Source organism: Danio rerio, chromosome 17, assembly GCF_049306965.1.
Source record: "Danio rerio strain Tuebingen ecotype United States chromosome 17, GRCz12tu, whole genome shotgun sequence".
Taxonomy (NCBI): Eukaryota; Metazoa; Chordata; class Actinopteri; order Cypriniformes; family Danionidae; genus Danio; species Danio rerio.
Window position 1 is genome coordinate 45034862 of NC_133192.1, and position 19888 is coordinate 45054749.

Consider the following 19888-nt stretch of genomic DNA (forward strand, 5'->3'; position numbering starts at 1 on the left):
GAGACAGAAAACATCTTTAATAACCCACAGATTAATAACCAACACCTTCTAAGAAAGCCACCACAATCCTAATACACCTACCAAAACTTCTTCCGTCACAATTACATTTTTCATGAAAGCCTAAATGCTTTCATACATGTGATGATGCAAGAGGCGACCTCTCTGCAAACATTACAAATTTACCAAGTAAAATAGATGTTAGGGCTGCTCGATTATGGGAAAAATCATAATTACGATTATTTTGGTCATAATTGTAATCACGATTATTCAAAACGATTATCAGTTGAAGTCAAAATTATTCGTCCTCCTGTGAATTTATTTTATAGATAAATATTTCCTAAATGATGTTTAACAGAGTTTTTTTTTTTTTTTTTTACAGTATTTTCATATAATATTTTTTTCTACTGGAGAAAGGCTTATTTGTTTTATTTCAGCTAGAATAAAAGCAGGTTTGAATATTTTAAAACCTATTTAATAGCTCAATATTATTAGCCCCTTTAAGCAATATATATGTTTGATTGTCTGCAGAAGGAACTACTGTTATACAATGACTTGCCTATTTACCCTAATTAAGCCTTTGAATGTGACTTTAATCTGAATACTAGTATCCTGAAAAACATCTAGTAAGATATAATGTACTGTCATCATAGCAAAAATAAAAGAAATCAGTTATTAGAAATGAGTTATTAAATCTATTATGTTTAAACTGTGATTTAAGCATCTTCACTGTATTTTTGATTTTATTATCGATTAATAATAAAAACAGTTGGCAGCAGAAGGAATATCGCACACTGTCACTTTAAGAATAGTGCGGCTCTGATATATGGTTTCTCTTTCACATGTCTTTTGATTCTCAACTTCACATTCACTTCACATTCACAGTTCACATTAGGATCGTGTTAGATGTGTGTGCTCTGCTGTCCGAGGCTAAGCGCGGTGCGCGTGCAAACACACGCTACCTGTCTAAGGCTAAGCACGGCGCGCACACACACAACAGCATGTGCTTTTTTGCGCTTCTAAAAATATGAATGATGCGCATCCCGTGCTGCAAAAGTTACATTACAGCACATGCTTTTAGTCATTTTCACATGGAACTAAGCTTTGCAAAGGCAAAGAGTTTTCACACGTGTACAACTGGAAAGGGGACTGATGGAATAATCGTTTATCTAGATTAATGGTTTTTTATAATCGTTAAAAGGCAAAATTGAAATCGGATTTTCGATTAATTGCACAGCCCTAATAGATGTTATAATCCACTGTTAATTTCATGTATTATTCCATTTGTGTTCCAATCCGGGGATTGTGATCGGTATGAATCACTGATCATCCGTGCTTTATTACACCCCTACTGATTACAGAGTCGCCTTTATAGACAAATGCGCACAACAATCGCATGCGATTTATCATTTAGCCCAAACAACAAGCCCGCCTTCTTATGGTTGTGTAGAAGAAGGATGCATGTATGAAAAGTACAACAAAACGCACCTTAAGTAATGATTCCAGATTCACAAAAAATTCTGGTGGATGTTATCCGAAACGTGCAACAAAACTTATTTAAAGCAACATATTTTTTCCGCAAAAATGCAGGCTGTGGCACATATTTCTAGTGAGCCCGGCGTTTCAAATTTCCTATATTGTTTAAGTAGAACTGCTTTAAGAGACTGAAACGACATGCAAATATGTCTTGTTTGTGCCAACCATCTCGCCGTTGCCATAAGAGGCTCTTTGTGCGAGTCTATGTGGCACCTGTGAGTGGGAGACGGGTTTGTGGGCAGCTCACAGTAAAGCTGCGGGCGAGAGGAAGCCGCCATTATGGATGCCAAAGCATCTGCCTTTAGCTAATGACTATCAAGGGCGATAACAGTGATCCCATTCACCATCCAAGAGTTTCATGAGCAGTCAGGATCAGTGTGCTTGAGACGAAAAGCGTGCTCAAGTTAACTTTAGGACTGAATGTGGAAGAAAGACAAGAAAGTTGAACTATTAGCGCTTCAAAGAGCTGATCTCACTGCATATGAAGGAGAAATTTAACTCTTGGTTATTCACACTGAATTAGATCCAGTTTCATGATCGATACAGAGATATGGGATTCTGGCCAGTGATATGTCACTGAAACTTTGGTGGCTGAATGACAAAAGACACAGAAGTAAAAACCAAGTCATATCAAAATATCACCAAGTTCTTGGTTAAAGGTTTGTTGGCATAGATGTTCTTCAATTGCTGGTAGTACTTAAGTCATGTAGTTCCATTAAGCGCTGTACTCAATGGTATCAGGCAGCAGATCATGTGATCAACTCTCAATGCAGGCAGTGAAGAAGTCGTATCACTGTGCATTTGCATAAAGCTGCTCAACTCGGCCAATAGTTGCTTGAATAACCACCACTGAAAATAGATGACCTGGACATTCTAAAGCTGAAAAATGTTGCTGAGAATATGCCTAAAGTGTACTCTGTTCACAAAAAAAAGTTATGATTGTGTAATGTACACAGTAAAAAATCCTGGCTTCAACACAATTGATTTGTATTGGAAATACATAAAGAATTAAGTTAACTTATTAGTTTTTATAAATTTAAGTGGATTTAACATAACTTAATTAATTGGTCCTCAGAAAAACTCAAGAATTATTTTATTTGAGTAGTTTGAACAAACAGATTTGTTTTTTAGAATGACTGAACTACACTTTTTGTTAACATTTAGAAGTTTATTTGGCATTTTCAAGTTAGTTTGGTAACCCTTTGGTTTAAGTACCAATTTTCACTTTTAACGCATAGCTTATTGCTTGCCTATTATTAAGATTTTGGCTGTTTATTATTACTTAATAGCAGTGATAAGCAGAGTACTGAAAAATCATACTTATGTAAACAGACATTACTTGCCTAAAAATGTAGTGCAAGAGTAGTAGTAAAATTATCTGTTGTAAATATTACTCAAGGTATGAGGAAAGCGTAGACCTTTCAAAAGTACTCAAGAGTAGTGAGTATTACACTGTAAAAAGCTGATGCATTTACATGTAAATTGTGGTTGTGTGTAAACGTAACGTTTTGTAGTGCATTTAGTTATAGCCTAACAGGCCCACAACGTCATAAAACGTATTAGTACGTTAGATTTAGGTTGTGACATCAAGAGACCAAAATTATTTAGCCAGCATATAAGGACAACATTATTTGGGGGGACAGTTCATCTACCAGCAGGACAGTGACCCAAAGCAAACCCAAAATATCAATAGAGTGGCTTCACAACAACTTGGTAAATGTCCTTGAGTGGCCCAGCCATAGCCCAGATCTAAATCTTATTGAACATCTCTGGAGAGATCTGAAAATGCCTGTACTGTCAAGTTCGTGGTGGGGAAAAGGAGCGAGGACTCAAGTGCAAAGAAATAATGGGTATTTATTAATAATAAAATAAAAGGCAAAACAAAACTACCCCAAGGGGGAAAACATTAACAAAACACACAAACTTGGTTGGGTTGGCAAGACAAGGCAAAACTGGAGCAGGAACACAGGGGGAGTGTAGACAACGAACTGGCACAGGACTGAAAACATGAGGGGATTATAAAGCAAAAAGTAAATTGACACACAGGTGAACATGACAAACTAATAATGAGTTAACAAGGAGGGTGGCACTAGACAATAGACGGGAGAGCGCATGACACAGAGAGACAACACAAGCCATGCGCTCACATAGCACAGGACAAGAACATGCAGCCAATGAGAGAACTCATTAACCGCATGTTCATGACAAGACAAGCACAACACTGAAGCACACGACAAAAGCACGTGACCACAATGTAAACACCGAGCCACGTGCTTTGACAAGAGACGCAAGACACTAGCACACGATAGATAAACACCTTACCGTGCGCTCACACATAAGCAACGCGCATGCTTCATCTCAGCGCCAACCAAAACTGAAACCAACTAGATGGAGGCGCCGAGAATAAAGCAGCGCGATGCTGACAGAACAAACACAAACACTAGTACAAGAGCGCGCGCGTGAGGGACGCAGATCGCGCGTGGCCACATCAAGCGGCAGCTCGCACACTCTGAGTACACCCACGACAGCGCACGAGCACACAGAGACAGAAACAGGACCAGTCATGGGTAGTGTCAGAGCTCTGCCACCAAAACAAGAATTTACAAGACCAGAGTGGCAGAACCCTGACATGTACACCATTGCTTCCCATCCCACCTAATAGAGCTTGAGAGGTATTGCAAAGAGGAATGGGGAAAAACTCACAAAGACAGGTGTGCCAAGCTTGTGGCATCATATTTAAAAAGACTTCAGGCTGTAATTGCTGCCAATGATGCATCAACACAGTATTGAGCAAAGGCTGTGAATATTGATGTACATCGGATTTTTCAGGGTTTTTACTTTTAATAAATATGCAACAATTTAACAAATATATATACTTTTTCACATTGTCATTATGGGGTATTGTGTGTAGAATTTTGAGGAAATAAATTAATTTAATCCATTTTGGAGTAAGGCTGTAGCATAAAAAAGATGTGAAAAAAGTGAAGCGTTATAAATACTTTTTTTTTTTTTTTTGACTATTAAAACTATTTGACTTAGTAATGTTGGTAAATTAAAATGAAGTGGTTAACTAACCAAAAAAAAAAAAAAAAAAAACTCAAAAGCCATTTCACTTTAATTCAGGATGCATATATGTCGCTCTGTAGAGACATTCATAAATATTCCTAGCAAATCTAATAAATCTTGAAGACATACTCATTACATAAATGCACTAAATCGCACTTTAGCGGCGTTTATCTGAGAGCGCACAAGAAGCGCTCTTATATTTCAGGGGGCGTGCAAGAAGTTTTGTGCACGAGCAGAGAAAAATCGGCGCTTAAGCAAAGAGATCCCCATGCTGTAGGCTACTACATAAATGCGATCTCGACTTCTAATATTGCGCTTACGACATTTGTCATTAAAATAAAGCCAGAGGTTGGTAGACCTTTGTAAAAAAAGGCCTGCCGCTACAGCTGGAAAAATTCCTGGAAACACTGTATGTAATATGCGCTTTTATATGCATTTATGTATGTGCGCTCTTCTCGTCGCGGTTTCTCTTCATCTGCATCGGAACATCATTATTTCTTTTACACACATGCACACACAACAAACATCCACATTTACACACACAGGCACAATCACACACACACACTGGCATGAAGTCAAGACCACACAACAACAAAATATTAAATAATTATTGATATCGAATGATTTGAAACATCATTTCAAAAAGAATCAAAAAGCGATTCATATTTCCACCTCAAACTTTTATTTAACAACCGGAATCTGAAATTTTTCTTTAAATACACAACTTAAGTTTTTAGATCTTAAAAATCATAAATTCACTGGACTGGATTACAGCATGTCTCCTCCACTCTAAAAAATGAAGGGTTATTTTAACCCAATTCTGGGTGTAATCGGGATTAACAAACTCAACTGCTGAATTTTTTTTTTTGTTTTTTGTTTTTTAATGAAACTAACAGGACCAAATTTAACCCAATGTTTGGATTAGTCCATATTTTACCCAATTTGGATTTAAATAACCCAGCATTTCTTAGAGTGTAGTTTCTTAATGCCTTCCCAAATCTGTACATTCAGTGAGCTCCTTGGGGGCCAAAGTGCTGCAAATTTTCACACACAGTAGAAAGCAGCCATTATCCATGACTGAGCTGGACGGTGCCAGACACAAAGAGAGAGGCGCAGAGGAGGAGGAGAAGGAGGAGGACAATAGCACACCCCCTGCCCGACAGCAGATCATCTCTCCTCTGCCCACCCAAAAAAAAGGGGGTCAGACACCCACGACATGAAGGTGTTTGCCGTAATCTCTTGCAGCGAGGCCACAACACACAACAGCAGCCATGACAGGACGGCTGCGATGCGGGACGAGGGAGGAATGAGGATGTGCTATGTAAAATGGAGGTTGTGTGGAGCTTTCATGCCGCATTAACAGCGTGAATCTACTAATGGTTGGTCTCCTGCTGGTGCTGTACGCAGGCGCTCCGCAACGCCACTGCTGCTAGCTGACGCAACTGCTATGGCTAATGAGATGCTCTATTTAGGTTCAACGTTTACATGCAATGTCAAAAACATAAACAGCATGTCTCATATGTCAGCCATGTGTCAAATTTTAAGGGCTTTTTTGGGAGAAAACATGTTTGTTGGTTTTATTACTGATCCAGTACTTCACAAATGATTATGCTAGATCAACTGCAGCATGATGGATGTGACATTTGAAGTCTAATCTCAAAACAAATTCACATTGAAAGTATATGTTAACTAGGGCTGCAACTAATGATTATTTTAATAATTAATTAATCTGTCGATTATTTTTTTGATTAATCAATGATTAAAAAAAAAACAAGAAAAGCATTTATTTCAAACCCTTTATTTAAAAAAGCTCATCCCTGAGCTGTTTTAATATTATTATTATTATTAATAATAATAATAATAATAATAATAATAATAATAATAATAATAATAATAATAATAATAAATAAACTAACTTAGTAGTTTTGTCCTGTTTTAAATCCAAATATCTAAATATTTTTAAATCAAGATACATACAAGACACATTAAGTAGCATTAGAAATTATGTCCTGTTTTCTGAATAAAAAAACCTTAAAATTAAGTGATTGTCTGCTTAAAACAAGCTAAATTATTTGTCAATGGGTTAGGGTTAAAAATAATCTTAATGAGATATAAGGCTCTATTTTGACGATACAGGTGAAAAGTCCAACCACAGAGTGCAAAAGCATTAGGGGCGTGTCCGAATCCACTTTTGCTATTTTAAGGACAGAAAAATCCGCTTTGCGCCACGGTGCATGGTTTACAGGGTGGAGCTTATTCTCTTAATGAGTTATAGGCGTGTTTTGAGAATAAACCAATCAGAGTCTCATCTCCCTTTCCTTTTAAAAGTCAGTTGCGTCGCAACATTATGCATTTGCTATTTACAGCTCTTTTCTTTTAAATATTTACATTTACATTTACAGTTAAACAGAGCATCTGCCGCGCGAGAATGGGAGAATGAGCCTCCTCATTCTTTACTTTCACTAACTTATACACACAGACATCCATTAGCCTATACATAATTAATTTTATTTATTAAGCGCAAAGATTGGTTTCAAAACTATTTCTAAATTCAGTTCTAATTTCCAGTAAATGAATAAATGAACAATAATAACGGAGAGTGGTCAAAAATACTGAGTTATTCCCAAATTTTTGCTTCACACATGCTATGCAATTATGGTTTAAAACCTGAAAAGTGGGCAAATCTAAGCTTGTTTTTAATAAAAACAAATATAAATATGCATAAAATAAATAATAATAATAACATTATACACAAGCAAATTTTCATGAGTAAACTAACTCTGTCTCCTCTCCACCAATCAGCTGGTGTGTGGTGTGCGGTCTGACGCAAAATGGCTGCCGTCGCGCACTGGTGGTGGATGAGAAGATTCCCACCTATGTGTAGAGCGCTTTGAGTGCCCAGACAAGCGCTACATAAATGTAAGGAGTTATTATTATTAATAAAATTATTATTTTTTTATTTACATTTATGTAAACTACAAAAAAAAATTGGTAATATTTCAATCCTTTAATTATTTTTCCTTTGTAAAGATATTTGTGTATTGCTGTACATCCTGTGTGTATTAAGCAATGTGTAAGCGAGGCGCACAACAAATCCGCTCTGCACTGGACTTTAGACCGGCTTTGATCTGGTCTATTGTGCTGTCTATTATAGTTCTTCAAAATAGCAACGCACCAGCAATGCTCCTCAACACGCCTCCTTTTTTAGAGCAGGACGCCTATAGGCGCACATATACATTCTTGTGCATTTTACAAACTCTAAATGTATTGTTTTACTACTCGTGTGTATTTACATGTCTAAAACATAAAATAAGAATAAGGTGGTAAAAACGTTGCATAACTATGATAAAATGACACTTCTCTGGATCAGCGCTAGCTAACGCACCAAAGCTCAGTTTGAATTTTGTCAAACTTGTCATGCTTGTCAAGATGGATAATGATTTAAAAACACCAGCACAAGTGACTTTACGGTCCTCACTTAAAAATGAAACAAACGTAGGATTCTTTAGAGAATTACTTAGCTGTTAAACTCCTTTCCTGCTCATCTCTGTCTATGAGGTGCCAACTCTGTATTACAGTAGTGCATGAGAGACAGTGTTCACTTAGCTCCACACTGAACTTAAGCATTTTTAAATAATCAAACAGTTCTGTATCATGCGATAAAATGAGTCGATTACCAGCGCTTTGAGTAATCGATTTGTATCAATTTAATTGATTCGTTGTTGTAGCCCTAATGTTAAAGGGTCACGAAACACCAAAACACATTTTTTGAGCTATTGACAGTCGTATATGTGTCCCACACTGCTAAAAACACTATTAGGACACCTATATTTCACTAAAAAGTGTAAATTGGTTGTTTTTGCGTTATTTCAAGCAAATTCGTACTTCCGGTTTGAAACGAATTTTTGAAGCTGCGTCACGGTCATGACATAATAGCGTTGTATTCCAGCGTGCAGACTGGACGTCTGTGCCAGAGTAGATTAATGCATGCAGAGTAGATTAATGCATGAGTAAGGCTTGGTTCAAACCAATCAGCGCGCTCTATTGTGCAACTTCATTAATATTCATTACTGTCAGAGTCTAGACATGAAGTGTTGCTTTTATAGTTTGCTGCAGTTAAGTTTTGTTTTCATTTTCTCTCTGTGAGAGCTCAGACTCACGTGTGGATTAACAGTGTATGCGACGCGCGACAACAATAACTTACGTGTCTAAGGAGGATTATTGTTTACCTGAGAGCTGTTCTCATCTGCAAACGCTGAGATCTGGATTCGCTTGTAGTCTCCTCTAAATAAAGACGCGGCTCTAGTTGCTGGTGATTGTCCTGTCTCTACAGATTTGGTAAGTGAGCGACCAGTGCTCTTTGTTTATTCAGTTCGTATTTTATTCGTATCAAACAAACTATTGCACCGAGTGTAAACAAGTTAGCACTAACAGTTACAACCAAACTATAACCTTGTGTTGGATTTTGTGGCCGGAATAACACACACGGCTTTCTGACGCTACCTGCCGAGTGCATCTAAGTTTCCGGGAAATGCTGAGTTTTTTTTTTTTCTGTCATTCGCCGTGCGGTATCAAACATTGCATGAAAAATACACGCTTAGAGCAGTTCCTCGAATCAAATATCACGTTTGTCGGGAGGGACATGAATAAATTCCCTGAATGAAAGAGCCAAACTGCAGTTAAAGTCCACCATTTAATAATTTGCCAAATAATTCGACTACAGGTGTCCATGTAAACACAGTCACATTGTCCGCTGTGGTTGTGTGTTTTGACTCTGAAATTCAGCGCGCCCAAATAGACACTTCCACAACAAGCCTCTTTTCTTCCTCCGACACTCCCCCTAAACAGAGCTGGACACGCCCACTTTTCTGACTTTTTCCAAAGTAGAGGTGTGAAAACACCCTGCTGAAACGAGGGGGTTTCATGGCCCTTTAACATTTTATTGAAACATCTGTGCATATTTTCCAAAACTACTAACCACAGAGTTATGGGATCAGAAAAATATCTATCTGTAAACATTTTTTATATTGTAAATGAGGAAAATAAACGTCTGTTATGGACGTGACCAAAAAAGTTTGCGAGTTACAGTTTACAGCATAGTGAATTCTGTAAAAAACTGCACAACCAAAAAGAAACAATGCTAATCAAATGGATAAGTGTTGCCTCTCAATTGAACAAAAACAACTGATTTCATTTTATTTTACATTTTTGCATTTATGAGGAAAAACCTTTGTTATAAATGTGACATCTCTCCCTTATGGATGTGACAAATGTGAAATTGCCACATGTATGACTTTGGTAAATCGAATAAAAATTGTTTGAAAACATTGACAGACATACTTTTGAGTATTTTTACAGTACTGTCAAAAACAAGCCACAAAAAACTTTGAAAAGGTTTTGCTATTTTGGTGAATTAATTCCTTATATTAATTTGACTGCTGTAGGAAATATATTCAGCGATTACATTTAAGCTTGAGGTCAGAAATTATTTGTTTTACATCTACCCTGTAAAAATTGCTGTACAATTTACAGTATTACTGGCATTTTTGGTTGCCAGTAATACTGTAAAATTTATAAGTATACCTAAGCTGAAATACCAAAACTGAAATTTACCAATTGTGCTGTAGTTTTAGTTTTACTACAACACAATTAAACTGCTTTGAACTATAAATTAAGTACTTTTCATTTACAGTGTGCTGTAAAATTTTGCCAGTAATACTGTGAAAATTGGCAATAATACTGTAAAAATTGCCAGTAATACTGTAAAATTTACAGACACACTGTGAGTGAATAATTGCTATTGGGCTGCAAAATTATTAGCTTCAAGCCATTTTTTTTTCCGATAGTCTACAGAACAAACCATCATTATGCAATAACTTGCCTAATTACCCTAACCTGCCTAGTTAACCTAATTAACCTAGTTAAGCCTTTAAATGTCACTTTAAGCTGAATAGAAGTGTCTTGACAAATATCTAGTAAAATATTATGTACTGTCATCATGACAAAGATAAAATAAATCTGTTATTAGAAATGAGTTATTAAAACTATTGTGATTAGAAATGTGTTAAATAAATCTTCTCTCTGTTAAACAGAAATTGGGTAAAAAATAAACAGGGAGGCTAATAATTCAGACTTTAAGTGTAGTTTAAACAAAAACAAAACAAAAATGGAAAAAAAAAACAGTTGACTTTTCAAGTTAAACTCTGTTTATGTAATGCAAACTCTCTCCTTACAGTGAGGCACCATATTTCCTAAAAAAGAAACACTGTTCACCTTTCTGAGCAAATGAAACCAGAGAATGCCCTGCCAGCCTATTTGTATTGCAAACTAGTGTCTACTTTTCAGCCAGGCAGGAAAAACAAAGGGAAGACGGCACCTCCAGGAAAATCAGGAGAGAGAAAGAAAAAGTGGAAAAACCTGCTCTGGCACAAACACACAAGTCATCCTGCTTATAAAAAAAGAGCTCAACATCAACAAACAGCGCTAAACACTAATCATGTGTAAAAGACTTACTTCAAAAATAAAGAGGATGGAGTCCAGCTCCTCCCGTTGAGATTTGTTCCCTAGAAGAAGAAAAAAGCAAAGGAATTAGTGTCATTGCAGATTTATTCTTTTACGCTTCATTTTCTTTTTATTTAATCAAGCTTGTGGCGATTTTTTTTTAACAGTTTGTTTATGATGCATGATGACAGAGTATTGTAACATGCTGACATTGTGTAGTAATCTTCAGATATTAGGGATGGTATGATGAATACTAGTACGCAGAGAGTGAGAGCATTGATTGATTTTTATAATGATTATTGTGATGATGGTTTTCTTTTGGGATTTACCATAAAGTCTACTTAACTGGACTTAACTGGTTAACTTTTAATGTTAAGAATCTGTTCACACTTGACAGGTTTGCTTAGATTAGTTCATCTGAATGAGTGGCATCTGAACCCTAGTGTGTCAAAATCAAAGCAGACCATGACTGTTGACTATAGATATTTTGTGATATACATATATATATATATATATATATATATATATATATATATATATATACACATATATATATATATATATATATATATATATATATATATATATATATATATATATATATATATATATATATATATATATATATATATATATATACACATATATATATATATATATATATATATATATATATATATATATATATATATATATATATACACACATATATATATATATATATATATATATATATATATATATATATATATATATATATATATATATACATATATATATATATATATATATATATATATACACACATATATATATATATATATATATACATATATATATATATATATATATATATATATATACACACATATATATATATATATACACACATATATATATATATATATATATATATATATATATATATATATATATATATATATATATATATATATATATATATATATATATATATATATATATATACATATATATATAAGATCTTATACACTGGATAATTTGTCACTGAATTACTTTCCGTGCTCAGCCGTCAGAAAGAGCGAGATGTCACTTGCGTGATGGCGAACATCACAGACCCGCTGCCATCTCTCAGCAGTTGGTTAAGCTGCACAGTCGCAGAAAGTTTTAGCTACAAAATGAGTGCCCTGAACACAGATATGGAGGAACAAGCTTACACAAGTAAGAATGCATCAAATTAGTAGATGAGAGAGGAAAGACGAATGCAGTGGTGTGAAAGTGGTTCGGCTTTTTAATTTCCTATAAACATGTAGTTTCAGTGTTTTGCAATATGTATACCCAATAGAACATTCTGAGAGTCAGAAGATGAGGCATCATAAAAGTTTAAGCCAAACTGTCGCCTCACCATCCACCTTCCCGACACCGAAACCAGCGCTAATATATATATATATATATATATATATATATATATATATATATATATATATATATATATATATATATATATATATATATATATATATATAATTCTGACCCTACCATCCGAATGTCACAGCAGAAATCGAGACTCATCAGAACAGGCAACATTTTTCCAATCTTCTATTGTCCAATTTTGATGAGCCTGTGTGAATTGTAACTTTAGTCAGAGGTTTCTTGAGTGGCACTGGGTGTGGCCTTCTGCTGCTGTAGCCCATCCGCCTAAAGGTTGGACGTGTTGTGCATAGCTCGATTGTAACGAGTGGTTATTTGAGTTGCCTTTCGATCAGGTCGAACCAGGCTGGCTATACTCCTCTGATCTCTGGCATCAACAAGGCATTTGAGCCCACAGAACTGCCACTTACTGGATATTTTCTCTTTTTCTGACCATTCTCTGTAACGCCTAAAGATGGTTGTGCGTGAAAATGCCAGTAGATCAGAAGTTTCTGGAATACTCAGACCAGCTCGTCCGGCACAAACAATCATGCCACTTTCAAAGTCACTTAAATCACCTTTCTTCCCCATTCTGATGCTTGGATTGAACTGCAGCAGATCGTCTTGACTAAGTCTACATGCCTAAATGCATTGAGTGGCTGCCATGTGACTGACTGCTTAGAAATTTGAGCTAACGAGCAGTTGGACAGGTGTACCTAATAAAGTGGCCGGTAAGTGTATCTCTAAAAATATTGCAAAAAATTTTTATATATGAATATGAGGCTGGCTGTGGCATGAACAGGACCCAAAAAGTTTAGGGGTCAGCTGATGTTACTAAAATGATGACCAAACAAAACAAATGTAGATGTGATTTAACAGTCGTTGCCAGTACCAGTACCCCAAGCAAGACCACAATAGTGAACCTATTGGAGAACCTAGACCTTCAGAGCAGAAAATCTACCAAATATTTCAGTCATTCATTAGTGTATAAATTCTATAAATTTGAACCCTGAAATTGTTTATATTTTAAGCCTGAATAAGATTGAATTAAATCAGAGAAATATATATTATGTTTCCATGTATCATTGGCCCTTAAAACAGAGTGTGAAGGGGAAAGGCTTCAAAGTTTACCCTTAATAAATGGCACTACAGCACCTGCACACGTCATCATATGTCATGGCATTCTCTTACTTCATTTGAGATCAGAAGATCGCGACTGCTGTAGTTATTCCAGTTGCATTGTTTTTCAGTTTTTATCTTCAGGAAATCATTGAAGGCAACAATATCATGTTATCATAAGAATATAATGCAGCAATAAGCTTGTAACTGTACTGTGTATTTACACCTTGGCCATCTAACGTAAATACACGAACCCAACATTAACATGAACATTATTGACATTGTAAAAAAGGTCATTCCCAGCCACAAGACGTTTCTGACAGGGTATTCAAGTGTCACTGCTGTACAGGAGTTATCATTGTGTATTATAGATTGTGAAATTTACCGTCTTTTAAAATTTTTTTATTTTTTTTTAAATTGACAGTAAAACACAAACGTAAAACATATGCTTGTTTGTTGTAAATATTCATAATAATGACAAAAAGTACTAATTTGTGCACTCATGCTGCCATTGTAGATAGTGTATGGGAAATTTATGTATTGCTACCGCACACATACACTCAGCCAATTTAGTTTATATAGTTCACCTATAACGCCTTTCCTTGGACTGTGGGGAAAACCAGAGCACCTGTTGGAAACCAAGGCAAAACACAGGAGAAACATGCAAACTCCACACAGAAATGCCAACTGGCCCAGATGAGACTCGAACCAGTGACAGGCGACAGTGCGAACCACTGAGCCACCATGTTGCGCACTAAAAGTTACTCAGTTGAAAATAAAAGTCAACTGTAACATGACTCTTTGATATGCAGGGGTATGAAATGTGCAGGTTTCGTTTACAACAAATACATGTACGTCTACTGCAGAATTGTGTTTCGGCATGAAGAACAGGTGACCTTCATAGGGCAAAGGCCAGGAAATCCACTTTTGCCAGAGACTGGAGTCAAAAAAAAAAACTAAAGCCTCATTAATTAAACACAAGGTGCCATGCAGGCAACAGTGAGGCAGCAGTCTTAGTCAAGCTGAGAAAGTCTAGGGCTGAATATTTTAAAATTTATTCATCTCTTTTTATTTATGCAATATTGAAAACTTAGTTTCCAAAACCATTGTGTGCTGTCATTGTATGCAAGCAAGTTACATTCAATTAAAAAAATTAAACTGACCTGGAACCGTAGGCCCTGTCCACACGAACACGGGTATTTGGCTGTGTGTGTACACACACACAAAAAAAATGCCGTATCGGGTTACTAAAGCCAAAACATTTTTGAAAACATTGACCAAGGTGAAATATTTCCAAAACTTCAGGTACAGTGTGGAAACTACATCCAGAGTTTTTGCTTCATGATTTCAGAGTGTGCACTGTTTTCTCACATTTTCTGCATTCTACCAACATGCACTAAAAAAATTATGTCTGCAAAATCGTTCAAACAATTTATGTGTTGAATTTAAACTAATTTAATTCGGAATCTGTCTGTTTCTGTTTGTTTAAATTCAACCCAAATATATTGTTTACAATCACTTAACTTAATAGAATTTAGTAAATCCAAAGTCTCTGCATTGTCCTCCATCAGTAGGCTGACAGTATTTACATTTTAAACTAAACTGCAGCATTTAAATTAAAACATTCAATTCCAGGTAATTTTTTTTTTTTAATTAACGGTAAAACAAACAACTAAAAGATTATATTACATTTAAAACGACAATCTCCCCATCGTTTTCCCACTTTTCTCAGATGGGATGGCGGGCCACATAAAAGGTTACCATGGGCCAACTTAAAAAAAAACGCAGTATCGGGTTACTGAAACCAAAACATTTTTGAAAACATTGACCAGGGTGAAATCTTTCCAAAACTCCAGGTACAGTGTGGTCATATGGAAACTATAACCGGAGTTTATGCCTCATGACGTCAGAGTGTGCACTTTTCTCCATTCTGATTGGCAGACATGCACTGAAAAAAATGATGTCAGCAGAATCGTTGCAAACAATTTATTTGTGTTGAATTTAAGCAAACAATTTAAGTTTAGTGATGTTCAACTTTATTTATTTGTTTAAATTCAGCATAAATAAATTGTTTACAATCACTTTAGTACGTGATTACTATATAAACTATTACTATATAAATCAATTAGTAAATCCAAGGAATCATCTTTAAATATATATTTTTAGTGCTGAGTCCACACTAAACGTAGAAGACGTAAATGAGTAATATTAACCAATGCGTCCGTATTTACATTTTAAACTAAACTACAGCATTTAAATTAAAACAATTTCAATTAATTTCTTTGTAGCTTTCAGTTAATTTATTTGTATATATATATATATATATATATATATATATATATATATATATATATATATATATATATATATATCATATTACATTTGAAATGACAATCTCAACGTCTTCATCATTCTCCCTCTTTTCTCAAGTGGAATCAAAGTTTACAAAAGGCCAACTTTGGCTCGCAACTGTCAACACAGGAGCAAACAGATGTATACAGGCAATCCAGAACCATATTACCATATTCAGTAAGCAGGCAGATGGTCAAAAGCAGGCAGCAGGCAACATAAACAAAAATGTGTTTTGGGGTTTTTGGACCCTTTAAGTCTGAAATAGCAAATAGCATAGTGGCCGTCGGCGACGCTGACACTCACCTCTTAAAAAATGTAACTACACGTCGCAACGACGCGTAGCGCAAGCTCAGTGATTGGTCGGCTTAGTAGTGCTGATGAGTGTGGGCGAAGGGGAGAGCTGCGGGAGCCCGATGGTGCGAGCGTTTACAAGTGTGCAGTCCCATGAAGAAGCTCCAGATGGAGACTGTTTTGTGTTTACTTAATGATTAATGTTGTTGCACTTTGGCCAATTCCTGCCTCAAAATGAGCAAGTTTGCAAGTGTTGCATGCGCGTGGGTCACGCCGATCACTTGATGCAGAAGTTTTAGTAAGGTTTAGTAATTCCCGCACGCCGTCAGCCAACCACTTAGTATGCTGTAGTCACTTTAAGACAAAGCGTGTGAGAGAGTGAGACTTATAACGCCCCATTTACACGGGGCGTCAGCGTCAACTCTTCTCATTCACTTTGTATAAGTGGCGTCATGCATTGCCGAACTGAATTGTGGATTTTTGCTCGCTGCAGAAGTTGGGAATTTTTTTACTTTTCATAAATGCGATCAAATCAAGCCTAAATCAAGCCATTCCTTGAGATTCATTTGTAGCAAAGACTATTTGTAAAAATTAAGAGTTCAAATCACTATGCTCAAGCTCTGTTTGTGCTGCAGTGAAGTCTCACACTGCATTATAAAGTTTAAAAGCTGAAATCTTTTTTGTGAAATTAAGTAGAAAACTTACTGGATTAGCATAAGAGTGATTATTCTGGTTTTAATTTATCAACTAAAAAGAACAAAGATCAAACCTGGGATTTGCATCAGCAATTCAATGTTGCAAATGAAGATTAGATGTAATCCGCAAAACTATACTTTTTCTTTAAGCTCAGTTATTCATAAACTCAATGCTCCACTCCTGTAGTAACAGTATTACATGTATTTCATCCATTCAGTATATTGTGTGTATCCATTTATAAAGATTTCATCTGATCCACGGGCAATAAACATGAAGATGCCCCAGTCTGAGCAAAATACATTGCTCTAGTATCCAAAAAGCAGAGGAAGATCACTTACCTTTTTGTTTTAAGTTACTTTCCAGTGTAATGAAATTTTCATAGAAGATAAAATAGATCTGTGAGCAGTTGGTTTCAAAAAAAGCCTTCAGTTCATTCCTGTCGATAATATCTGAAGAGAGAACACAAGAAAAGAAAAAGAATTAGACCAAAACAGACAATAATGAACATGACTATAGCATCACATTAGATAACTCTACAGTTATGTATTTATATATGATTATAATGCACTGAGATGCAGGGAAACAGCCTGGTAAATTAGATTAGACACAATAGATTTAAGCTGTTTTTTGTTTTTTTTCTGTGTTTATGAGATTGTAAAATTAACTGATCTGTCATGTTTGTCATACAGTTCTAACCATGACATACATTTAGTAATGCTTGAGATTGGAAAACAAAGTGGACATGTTTTATTGGTTTCATTTATTGATGTTTTATATATCTACAATATCTATATGACATAATTGGGTATAATTTCATCAGATGAAATGAGTAGCTCCCTATGAAAAGAATTAATCATAATAGAAACATTGGGATGATTTGGTATGGGTGTGGATCTGCATTAAATATAATATACTAAACGCAAGCATTGATAAAAACAGTAGAGCAAAGATAGAAATAAAATACACACAGTGATTTATGATGGGAATCACTTAGCGATATTTCGATATACTAACTCAATCAAGTTTAAAATAACACTGTATAGGCTTCATAGTACATACAATATATACAAATAATCCTACTTAAAGTTACAAAAGCATACATTTTAAATGCCTAAAAGCTTTTAACTGACTTGAAACGTGAAACTAAGTTTTACATCGACATCAGTAATCTAATTACTGGCTTAATCAGAATAAGAGAACAATATGATTAGGGTGTTTAAATGAGTTGCTTTTTGAGTGTATTTGTCATGATCCCGTTTTACATGTTATAGCACATAATTCGAACGTCATTGCGTCTTAATCATATTAAAATTGGATTATTGGTGTCCATGTAAACATACTTACAGTCATAGGCCCTAAACACACACAATTATGTTTGGGTAAATTAATGGTTAAACTTTGCCATGACTTCACAAATCTCAAGTGTTTTCTACTGTAGCTTCTATGCCGATTCAACACTGCAGATCCTGGACATGATTAGTGCAGATGCACAGGTCGCGATACGCAGCCCACATAAAATAAAGTCACTCAGTTTAAGTTATATCCCAATAAAATCTCCTCAGGCATTTTTAACACAATAATCACTCAATCACATCGTAAAAGCCTCTTTTCTGGAAATGTTACACTTTGCCACTAACCCATTTTCTTTCCAGGAGTCTCCCATTTTTCAGACCCATCTCCCATTGTGTTATTTCTCCCAGAAAACTCCTGTAATTCCACCCATTCCAGCCCTCAGATTTTTGGTACAGTCTGTAACACCGCTCCCGGCCGCCAATTTATTTGATCGCTGCGGCCACCCGAAACCCAGTCCATAGTACAGTTACTAACACCACAAACCTCACATGGTCCCATCATATGAATGTTATTCTGGCACCATATTCTGAACATGGCTTATTGTTTTGCCTGACATGCTACAGTTTACTTTTGCAAAACAATCTTTTTTTTCGATAAGTGCCATATCAATAATAACATCTTTTTGGCCTCAACACAGTTCCATGTATTGCATTTAAGTTTAACTGCTTTAACTGCTGATAGCAGACCCTGAGGCAGCATAAATTTTCAGAAGAGCATTTCCAAACACATAACCCAGAAGTTGACCTTACTGAAAGCTGAACTGAATAGATCTTATCCTCGATGATGCCCAGACAGATGAAACCAAGTTCACAATAAGGTCACCACCAGTATTTCTAGTAGGCACTAAAAATGTGCCCGAATGGATTTTATTTTATTGTTTATATTTTCTTGAACATTATTGTATTTATTTATCTTTACTTTCATCTCATTTATTCAAAGCTATCATTTTGTATCTCTCATTTAGATCTCAGTTTGGCCAATACCTACAATCGTATGTACTGTATGTTTACTTTATGTATCTCAGCATTACTACGCTGAGATACATAAAGTAAACATACAGTATATACATGGTGGTAGCAAAAGACATAGAAAATTAGTATTTTCACCCACTAAAAATGGTTTCAGGTCAGTTATTCTTGTCTTTTTTTTCTGTGGTAAGAAGGAAATATCAGTTTACATTTCAAAACATTTGAAGAAGAGAAAAAAATCAAGATCAAGGTAAAATGCAAAGATTAATAAAGGCCTCTGCAACCTAACATTATCTGGCTTCTTAAGAAAGCTAATGGTTGATGAACATCTGCATATAGCTTAATATATTATAATATAATAACCTACAGTATTATTTAGCTGGTTTAAGTGAAAGTTTTTGGCTTCGGTGTAAAAATTATCTTTGATACTGTATATATTAAAATCAAAAAAAGTTTAGTTTTCATAAACTTGGTGATAAGAAAAATAAGCTTTTGGTTTATGAATGTGCTGCCAAAACAGCTTAAACTTTAATTCATTTATAGCTTAATTTATTATTTCTAATTATTATTGTATTTATTTCATTTAATATCATATTTATGTCATATGTACAATGCTGTTT

General features: G+C 35.2%; 1 protein-coding gene across 20 annotated transcripts in view; it reads right to left on the bottom strand.

Annotated features, from left to right (window-relative positions):
• Positions 1 to 19888, bottom strand: part of ralgapa2 (Ral GTPase activating protein catalytic subunit alpha 2) — a 324474-nt gene that overhangs the window by 233982 nt on the left and 70604 nt on the right. For all 20 annotated transcript variants that reach the window (XR_012393091.1, XR_012393092.1, XM_073927824.1 and 17 more), the window contains exons 2-3: positions 17286 to 17396; positions 11113 to 11162 (exon numbers count right to left, since the gene is read on the bottom strand). Coding sequence is in view for 18 of the 20 variants with exons in the window: in XM_073927824.1 (XP_073783925.1) it covers positions 11113 to 11162; positions 17286 to 17396 (161 nt within the window). In the remaining 2 variants the exon portion in view is untranslated. The remainder of the gene's footprint in view (positions 1 to 11112; positions 11163 to 17285; positions 17397 to 19888) is intronic.